Source organism: Prionailurus viverrinus, chromosome X (assembly GCF_022837055.1).
Source record: "Prionailurus viverrinus isolate Anna chromosome X, UM_Priviv_1.0, whole genome shotgun sequence".
Classification (NCBI taxonomy): domain Eukaryota; kingdom Metazoa; phylum Chordata; class Mammalia; order Carnivora; family Felidae; genus Prionailurus; species Prionailurus viverrinus.
The window spans coordinates 74,274,478-74,285,035 of record NC_062579.1 but is presented as its reverse complement, the minus strand read 5'-3'; the positions used below and the strand labels follow the sequence as shown (position 1 = coordinate 74,285,035).

Here is a 10,558-nt window from a genome sequence, read left to right as displayed (position 1 = left end):
AAACTGCTCCAGTTCTGTCATCCAATCTAACTCATAATAGCCTTGCACCATTCCCAGATTAGCTAGGCTACTTCCTATATCTTCCTCAAAATTCATTAAAAAATGTTCAACAGGATATCACCCAAAAAAACCTTACATTACATCGGGAATTTTCTGAGGCGACACTAGGCCATTTATTTGCACTATTTGGGTGCAGCCCTTCTGTCATCTAGAGAAGTGTGTTAGGGAAAGGCTCATGGGGAGATGGTAAAAAAGTGCATAGGTTTATTTTACCCTATCCCCTTGTCTCACTCTCCCTTTTCCAGATCCCCCATTGTATGCCTATCAATTTCCGGTCTCCACCCCAAGATGGCCCTCGAGAAGGGATAGGCCATGTGACAACAGGTAGCATCTGACTGACGAAAAGGGGAGGGGAGGAGAATGTCTGTGACCAACTCTCAGGCAGAGGACCAGAGCAGCTGTTCAGAAGTGACTAGTGAAAGGATATATCTATCTTGTGCAGATGTGACTATTATCCACTCTACCATCCCTACAAAATGTGTTTTAAAAAGTTTTGTTGCCTTAAGACTTCTGACAGACTTCTAGTGAGATCTGTGATCTTAGGATACAGCATGTAGGGCAAGTAAACATGGCAGTGCCTGATGTGTCAAGGTGGGAAAGCCAACCAGTCAGCAGGGGCTCTGCCGCCATCCTGGTCTGCAGCCAGTACTGTCTTCATTTCCTAGGAGAATCCTCCAAGAGATGATTGTGGCCAGAACACAGGCTAAGAAGTAGTTGAGGAAACATTCAGGCTTCAATTAACACACTTAGTCTGGTTTATAGACTTACAGAATTAAAGAAAAAGGTGTAAATTAAGAGTTAATCCCTAAGGGGCACCTGGGTGGCTCAGTCAGTTGAGTGTCCGATTTTGGCTCAGGTCATGATCTCGTGGTTTGTGAGTTCGAACCCCAAGTCAGGCTCTATGCTGATAGCTCAGAGCCTTGAGACTGCTTCGGATTCTGTGTCTCCTCCTATCTCTGCCCCTCCCATGCTTGTGCTCTGTTTCTGTCTCTCAATAATAAATAAATGTTGAAAAAATTTAAAAAAAAGAGTTAATCCCTGAGGCAGAATCTGAAATGGAGAAAATCAACATCCGCAGAAAATGGGGAAGGGCACAGGTCTTTGTGAGGGCTTACATTTGTACATTTTTATCTGTAGAAAAACATGCTTTCTTAGAAAATGACTCAGCAAGGGGAAGTCTTGTCTCTACCTCTCTCAGGCTCTGCACTTTGGGGGTCCCCTTGTGAGCAGTCTCCATCTTTCGTTATCAAGTTTAACTGTGTGACCTTGAACCTCCTCTGCCTTCAAGGACATGAGACTGTAAAGACTCTTCCTCATTAGACCCTTTGATACATCTTTGAAGGTCTGCATTTCTCCTCTTTCCTGTAAGTCTCCACTCTCTCTGCTGAATATCCCCACAGTTCTTTAGGCATGTCGTCCCTTCACCTTGGGAAGGTCAGCCTGATGACCTGTCTGCTCAACCCAGACCCATCTAGAGTCTCACTGTCCCGAGTAATGTTGAGAAGGTTTCTTTCAGAGCAGACTTAAGATAGTAGTGTCAGAGGTCCCAAGCAAATGAAGGGCGGGGACAGCTGGGGGCTCGGGGAGGGGGAGGTGGTATAGGAACAGAGGCAGGGAACCAGACACCATGCTGCTGAGAAGAAAAAAAAAAGACATCGGTTTAAGTCAGGAAACAAAAAAAGGGAACTGAGTGGCTGTGAAAGGGTGGGGTTTGCTCAGACTGTCCTTCCTCTCTGGACTGTAAGAATATGTCTCCAGGGCCAGTGTCTTCTGAGATCGAGTCACACCTTCAAAGTCCTGGCATCTCAATGCATCTGGAAAGCTACCTGCATTAAGTCAGGACTGAGGTGGGTCTGGGGCATGGCAGAGGCTGGGCAGCAGCAACAATTATTTTTCATGGGATCCCTGAAGGCTGGCGAGAAAGCGTGGCTGGTGCCATATCCTCTGCTGGCAGAGAAGGCTGACAGAGGGTGGGAGTGTCATCAGCACAAGGCCCTGGTGGTCCTTTCCAATGATCAGAATGGGATGTAAGGGTCCTTTCTGAGTAGGGTTGCGGGGGGAACAAGAAGAGAAAAAAGTGGCATGAAGTGATCATCTGAACAGGTAGCAAATGTTGGAAACGGGCACCTTGGCAAAACTTGTCAGGAAAGTAATATTGTCGATGGTGGTAGGATAAAAATAAGCCATTTGGTAAAATATTGTTTGAAGGCCCAAAATGTATACTTGTGTCACTGAGGCCCTTAGAAGAAGAAAAAGTAGGAGGCAGATTGAGAAAACAGTAAAAGTTCACGTGCCACAGTAGGTCATCAACCTGTGTAAACTGGGGAAAAGCACCGTCTAAACCAGGGTGTAAACTACCTGCCTTGGGCTGCATCGGACCCATGTTGTCTGGAGTGGGCTGGATTATTGGAATGATTATGTGTGCACCAACCTCGTGGTAATGAGGGTAAGAGCCTGGGCCGGAAGAAAACAGCCTCAGCCTCAGCCCAGAAAGTGTGGCCAACCCCTGAGGTCATGGGGAAGGTTTTTCCTATTACCATTGCCTGCCATGTGCACAGCTTTCCTTTCTCTTGTCATTATTTCTCCTCTCCTTTTCTCTTCTCTCCTCCTTTCCACCCCCCTTCTCCTTTCTCTCCTCCTCCTCTCTCTACCTGTACTCCCCTTTACACCCCCCTTTATCTTGTTCATTACCATATCCCCAGAACAGAGTTGTGCTTAATAAATAATTGTTGAATTGCATTGGATTATTCTTGCCCTTTTCTTCCCCTGATTTTTTCCATTTTTTCTCTCCCACTACTTTTTTACTACCTTCCCCATAGGATTGTTATGAGTAGGAACCATGTTAATATATATAAAACAGTTAAAACAAAGCCTGGCAATAGTAAGTACTAGCATCTCCAGGTTTGCTATTATTTTTATTCTGCCTGAGACCTGCTAGTGTCCCCAGAGGGCCTGCCTAGAGCAAATGGTGTGACATTTAGAATAAAATGGATTGCTGACCCTGATCAAGACATCCTTGGGTGGGCTATTAGACTCCAAAGGGAATCCTGGTCCCATATCCTGGTCACTCATTTCTCCAAGCTCAAAATCTCAATGCCATGCTGTGCATTTCCAGAGGCAGGCCAGCAGCAAAGCCTAGAGGCAGGGGTCTATAAAGCTGTGGGACTGTCCTCTGTGCTGTTAGTTGTGTGCTAGTTCTACTCTTTCCCTCATTTTGCATGTCAAGCCCCAGAACTAAGGGTGCTATAGCCTCTCTGGAGCCTCAGTTATTTGATAAAACAATGTCACCCTCCAAAAAAGCCACAAAATGCAAATACTCATGGAACGTAAAGCATTATACCGAAACAGTGTCTCTTAAGGCTAGCCCTGTGTGCTCTATTCTGACCCCCTTTATATTCAGATATTTAAACTGCATTAAAGTACAAATTCCTGTTGTTCTTGACCAGTGATGTGTTTGGCTAGAATCCTTTGTAAACTCTTTATGGTGAGAACTAATGCAATTTCCCGTCTGCTTCTAGGGTCTCAGTGCAATTTGAAATTATCAGCACTATGATTTACTATTTCCATTTGGACAAATTTCCTATAGAGATTTTCCTTTCAGTGGACTAGACCCATACCAGGAAGTGACTTAGTATAAGGGGAAGATATGCCTTTTGAAAACCAGTTTGGATGTTCTCCAAAGAGTCATCAGATACTTGCTGCTTTTTGACCAAAGATGCTGTATTGACATCAGATCGATAATTCCTGGGAATAAGGGAGAGCTATAATTTTCAGTAAGTCAGTGCTCAACAAGAAGCTAGAGACAAGACCTTGACCTAATTCATCCCAAAGCTTCTTGGTTATGCAAATAAAGCCATTAGGGGATGGGGTGAGAGAACTCCTCTGAGGACCCTGAAACAAATGGGCCACGTGTGACTTTCAGTTTCCATAGAGGTTCATGTGCACTGAGGGAGGGTGTTGGAAATACAAAAGCCTTAATTGCAGGCTTTTCTTCTCACTCTCTGAGAGCCATCATCAGAGACCCTGAGAGTTATTGTTGGTTATCTGAACCTCAGAAAGATCACTGCCTTTCTTCCCTAAAAGAAAAATAAACGATTGTCAATATAGTTCATTCCTAGAAGAAGGAAATTCTGGAGAGTCAAGATAAGTTAAACTGTACACAAGTTGGAGGTTGGAATACACTGGAGTTCAAGATCACTGGCTCAATGAAAAACACAGATTAGTCTGCAACAAAAACAGAGTATAAAACTGACTAGAAATGGAGCAGAAAATAAATAAAGGATTGGGGAAGCAGGCTCTCAAAAACTAATATCTGGAGTGGAAATTGGTAAAATGTTTCTGGAAACTATTTTGTCAATGTATTTCAAAATGCAAAATGCATATACTTTTTAACTTGGTGAATGATGCTTATATAGAGATCCTAATATCATGGAAAGATAATCAGGAATACTGTTAAACAAAACCTTTGGATATTTTGGGGAAAATGTGTGTTGGTCGGATGGATAGCTAGATAATGTTAAGAAATATAAGTAAACTACAAATTGCATGTGCAGTATGATCTCAAATATAAGAAAAATGCACAGGAAAAATGGAAGTTAATATGCCCAAATATTAATACCTCTGGATAGTGAGCTTATAATTGATGTTTTCTTTTTTAATATTCTTATAGTTTTCTTTTTTAATATCCTTGTAAAATTGAAAAAATTTAATGTTTATTTTTGAGGCAGAGAGAGGGTGATCATGGGAGGGGCAGAGAGAGAGAGGGAGACACACACAGACTCTGAAGCAGGCTCCAGGCTCCAAGCTGTCAGCACAGAGCTCGACATGGGGCTCAAACTCACGAACCACAAGATCATGACCTGAGCCGAAGTCAGAGGCTTAACCGACTGAGTCACCCAGCCACCCCTTGAAACATTTTTTATAATGAGCATGTGTTATTTTGATATTGAAGAATAAAATAAATAAAATATTTAAACCAGGGAAAACAAAAACTAAACCGAAAAAGAAGGCCAAAGGGCCACTCAAGTCTGGAGTGAAAGATGGAAAGACCCCAGTAGTCACCCTGAGAGCCGAAGGACAGTGCTGAAAGTATTACCACCAATCTGATGTTGAGTGCAGACTTACAGATTATCTACCTGGCTCTCATGTAAAATATTTACATGAAGAACCAGAAGAACCAGAAACCTGAGGCCTCTTGGAGAGGACTATAGCAGATGAGAATTTCCCTGGTTAACATGCAGCCAGAAAACTGATTTTGGCTAGAGGACTTCATCACAAAGCTCACCCCTTATAGTGCTGAGCATGAAGCTTATCAAATAATTACGTTTCTTTGGTGCTTGAATAGAGCTTCTTGGGAACTTAGCAAGAGCAATTAGGTTTCTTTGTTGCTACAGTTATATTGGAAAGAAGACTTCTCTTCTGGTTCCAGGAAATTCTCAGTGAAAATCTCAATCAGAACCTATGATATGCTTCTTGGAACTGAGAAGAGATTTTTGGTGAGCTAAATTTAGCCCATGATACTCTACTCTAATTTCAAACAGTTGATAATTCTACCAGATTTCATAGTAAAACATCAGGAAGACAGGACTGAAATGGAAAGAAGGGATAACGCAAAGCACATAGGCCAACAGATAAGCCAGACCTGGGTTTGCCACTTTGAGTAACTGGGAATTCATTCTTAGAGTGGAAAACTATGATCACATGTACAAGGATGTCCATGGCAGCATTGTTTATAATTGAAAACAATCAACCTAAATATCCATCAGTAGGAGAACGGATAAATAAAGTGTGATGTACTCATGATATAGAATACTTTATGCATATAAAAATAGATAAAAATGTGTGAGCTAGAACTACCAAGGAAAATAAATCATAAAACATTAAGCTGAGAAAAATGCAAGTTGCTGAAGAATGTGTAACACTTATATAGAAATGTAAAACATGCAAACCAATACTAAGTATCTTTTATAGATATTTACATATGCAGTAATAATATAGACCCATGCCTAGGAATGATGAACACAAAATTCAAGATATTGGTAACCTCTGAGGAAGGAGGGGATTGATTGTAGAGGAGTATACAAGGAGGTTTTGACTCTATGGATGGTATTTTATTTGTGAAAAACATCAGAAGCAATTATAGCACAATGTTGGGATTTTATACAGCTAAGTGGTGCATTTCTAAGTATAGTGTTATTCTCTGTACTGTCTATTTGCAACATTTCATAATATAAAAGAAAGTACATTCAATCAAAATTTTGTATTCACAGTGTGCAGTAACAACCCTAGGGACAAAGAGTGGATGGGGGTTCAACTTAAGTCTTGTGTTTTTATCTCAACAATGAAAAATCTTGAACTAGTTAGGATCTCCTTGTGAAAGATTTAAAATGTAAGAAAATCTGGTAGGACTAAGAAGAGTCCACATGTGGGAAAAAGTACAGTTGAAAGTTAATAGGGATAAATCATCTTTTCTAGCTTGGAGGATTATTGCAGAGGAAAATTTCCCCAGGGTCCTGTACTCTCTCTTATCCCCTGAAATTACCACCATTTCCTCTTTTGCCAAATGTTCCTATAAGATGCAGAGGGGTCTGTCCCAACTACTCTTTGATGATAGCCAGGGGGGATGACAAGGTGCTGAGGTGGATAGCACCACAACTCATTGAAGGCCAAAAAAAAAAAAAAATCCCTCTGGGAGGAGTGAGGTCGGTGTCACAGAAACAACAAGGACTGTGGATTCACAGATGGATGAGGTTGGGCAAGTCACACAACCTCCATGAGTCTCACTTTCCTCATCAGTTTGTTGTGAGAAATAAATGAAATAATGAGTATAAAATGCCTGATAGGTAGACTGCATTGAGAGAAACAGGAGTTCCCTTCCATTCCCCTGGGAGGAAAAGGGAATAGACAGACTCTTGGGGCAATTAATGCTTTAAAGGAGAAATAAAGACAGAATGATATTTCTTGGATACTCTGGCTAAGTAGCTATTTGAACTATGACTGACTGGGTATTTCTAACTAGCATCTCCTGGACTCTTCCCAATCATAGGCAGGCTGTGTAGTCTTCTGAACATTGCTCTGGTGTTGTTTATAATAGTGTTTACCTCAGCCTGAGCGATAATAGGACCAAAGGTGGTTTAGTGTACCCATCCTGTAGGAGCTTTTCATATTAGTTCTTTAGGATAGTGCAGTTTGTAAGATGGCTGAACTCTTACTAACAAGCACCCACTTTTTGAATTCTGCTGCTCCATAGGGAGCTGGGAGGCTGCAAAAGGTGTCCACGTGAAAATCCTTGCATTTGTAGTTTAATAAAGAGAACATAATACTGGAATTCTGAATTTTAAATGAAGAGCTCTGTGTCTTTCTTTTACTTTTCCTCCTCTTTCTTTATATGAACAGCAGTATGTATGTGTGCTTGCGTGTAATATTCATGTCACTTCCGGTTTCCACCCCCACCCCCACTCCCTGAGTGAACTGGAGGGTCAGCCCTCACTGTGCATCTTTTGTGGTCAAATTGTCAGCTTCAGAAATAGTTAGAAAAAAAAAAGTTAGAACCTTCCACAATAAGTACCTAAAGAAGCAACATTCAGGAAGACATAAAGGACAGATGCACCTTCTTTCACATTATTGGTGGATGGATCAGTGATGACTAAGGAAGAACTCCCACATTTTCAGGCTGTGTGTGCAGGGACTGGATCACAAGGAATAGGAGGAAATCTGCCAAAGAGGGTGCAGCTAGCCCTTGGAAATCCTGGTAATCCTTTAGGTCAATGATCTAGAGGTAGAGGCCATTTCACCCCTTGCTTGAAGGGGTGATGGCTAGTGAGAAGCTTGCTTACTTCCTCATACTTAGACCAGCACTAAACCCTAACCAAACACAGACATTCGAAAGAGAAGAAGGCTTCCTCTTGTACAAATTGGATTTGTTCTGAAAAGAAAAAGAGCAGAGGCAGCTTCCAGAAGGACCTATCTCATAGGAAGTAAGAGCAGACGCCAAGACTGAAGTGGATGGATGCCAGGTCAGAGCAGGGAATGTGTCCATCAAGAGCTTGCAACAAAGCTAAAGGTAAAATGATGGGTGTGCTTTACTCAGCTAAAAGAAGCAAAATTGGCTGCAGTTTGTTGGGGTGCTTCTGATCCAATTTACTGGTCATGCTGCTCACTTTCTTTTATTTTATCTTCTGTAATTCGAATCTTTTTGATTGTGAAAAGGTACTTAATTGGAATTCACCATGGAAAAAAAAGTAATATTGTTACAAGGATCTTGATGACTGACAATTCTTGAGAATATAGTATTATTACTGGGCTACCGCTACTTCTGGGAAAGTGAATAGTTTTAATGTTGAAGGAAATTTCTGTGGGCTTTGAGCTGAATCTGTGTTAAAGAGGACTCTGGTTGTAAACTTTGTCACTCCTGTGAGAGACCATGTAAACCAGGGAGTCAGGGAGCTGTGTGACATGATATGGGAAAAAGTTTGCTCCTTTGCCTAATTTTTCTCAAAAGATCATTTATAAACCATTGAATTGTGAACCATTCACAATTTATAAACAATTGAATTATGAACCATTGAATTAGTCTGCCACCAAAAGACAGTAGCATTGACATGGTGGATAAGTGATCATTCTGAACATCTGTGGTGTTCCTTTAACCTATTTTTGTGTCCCCAGTATGATAATAGAACCTTCTCCACCACAGGAAAGAGCAGAACAATGGTGTGGATAGCCTCAGGCTTTGATAAAAACCACTCCCTTGCTCTCCTGATGTGAGCAATAATCTGTGCTTCACAGGTATAAAAAAATGCTGACTTTATTTTGCATCCATAGTGCCACCAAAATCATTAAGGACTTTAATTTTTTAAAATGCCACCCCCCTTAAGGAAAAAACCCACCTGTAACAAATTTGAGAGGGGTTGGTGATTTTTTCAGCACTTATTTGTGCTCTGTTTTGTGGCAGTATTTATAGTTTCACTTTATCTGTCTAAGGAAGGTATGGAATTAGTAGTATACAATTGTGCATAAACCAAGCAAATAACTTATATAAAAACGTGTTTTGTGCAAATAAAAAAATGGTGACTTTTTGTAACTGTCTTTGCATTTCCATACTTCAGTTACCTAAACTGAATCTTTCTGGAGTATTATAAGTTTGGAGAGGGTGAAATAAGTTACTTTTCATAAACAGAGATGGCATCCATAAGACTAAGTTGCATCACTTTTGTATGACACTGTCTAAAAGAACCAATCTAAGAAAAAAAAAGGAGGGAGGAAAAACCAAAAAACAAAAACAACTTCCTCCCCAGAAATTGGTTTTCAATTTTAGAACAAAGATTCTATCCTTTGTAGCTCAGCCAGTGGCTGATGGACAAAATCAGTTGGGCGGCAGTTAGTACATGTCCATACCTGCAGGTGCAGCCTCCATATCCTTATTAGACCCCTCGGTTACAGACCCCAGTGGGACAGTGTTTGAAAAAATTACATTCGCTGTCTAGGAAACTGGGAACTGAAAGTCCAATATCTGCCTCAGTGGAGTTCTGGCACCTGCATTATCCCTTCTGGGAATATCAGTCAACAGCTGCACAGAGGCTTTTGCTGTTAACAGATATCATAAAAGGGTGGTTAGTATAAAGCTGCCTCTAGACATTACCAAGCACACAAGTACATGTCATTTGACATCCAGAGCATTCCATTGCCTTATACAAAAAGCCAGTGTATGTGAACTCACAACGTCGAACCAGTCCTCCAGTTCAATGTGCATTCATTAAACCTGAAAACTGACAGAGGTGGGAGCTGTGGAAGGAAGATGTCAAGGTAGGAAGAAGGATCTTTGTTAGCTTTGCACATTTCTGTTCCATTTGAAACTAGATGGCCAGGCTGAGGGGAAACCAGGAAGGATGAGGATTAAAGATCTGGGTCCTCAAGAACTTTCATTATCAACAGCACACAAGTGAGTTTCAGAAAGAAGAAGCGATGGCTACAGTGATACTGGAGAGCATCTTTCTCAAGCGATCCCAACAGAAAAAGAAAACATCACCTTTAAACTTCAAGAAGCGCCTCTTTCTCTTGACTGTGAATAAACTTTCCTATTATGAGTATGACTTTGAACGTGGGGTAAGTTTCTCTGCTGTGAAACTTGAGTTTCAAGGACCTGGCCTTAGATCTTCCTTGAGAAGGAAGTAGATCCTTTCTGTTTGGAGGAGGGAGGTGGTAGGGACCTGGGTACATTTCAAAGTAAGGAAAATGTTTCCTATCCTTGAACTAACTACAGCCATGCTGGCGCAAAAATTCAAAGGTGCTAAGAAGCTGGCAGGGGTGGGAGGGATGAAATCTTACCATGGATTCTTGTAATTGGTGATCATTCATTAAATGTTGTTGAGAATGAAATCCAAGTCTAGAAAATTACTTTCTTACTTTTTATGGTAAAGCCACACACAGTCATCCACGCTTCTATAGTATGTTCCTTTATCTGATAGTCAAAAAATATTAGATTAATAGATCTGGAAGTTTT

At 41.1% G+C, this 10,558-nt stretch overlaps 1 protein-coding gene across 5 annotated transcripts in view; it reads left to right on the top strand.

The window, feature by feature from the left end:
• The first annotated feature begins 1,768 nt into the window (after positions 1-1,768).
• Positions 1,769-10,558, top strand: part of BTK (Bruton tyrosine kinase) — a 31,937-nt gene continuing 23,147 nt past the window's right edge. For 2 of the 5 annotated variants that reach the window (XM_047843184.1, XM_047843179.1), the window contains exons 1-2: positions 1,790-1,907; positions 9,916-10,161. In XM_047843184.1, the coding sequence (XP_047699140.1) occupies positions 10,021-10,161 (141 nt within the window). In that variant the 5' untranslated portion in view covers positions 1,790-1,907; positions 9,916-10,020. Of the gene's footprint in view, positions 1,908-4,968; positions 10,162-10,558 lie in introns of those variants that run through there. The other 3 variants (XM_047843181.1, XM_047843183.1, XM_047843182.1) reach the window with 3 other exon arrangements.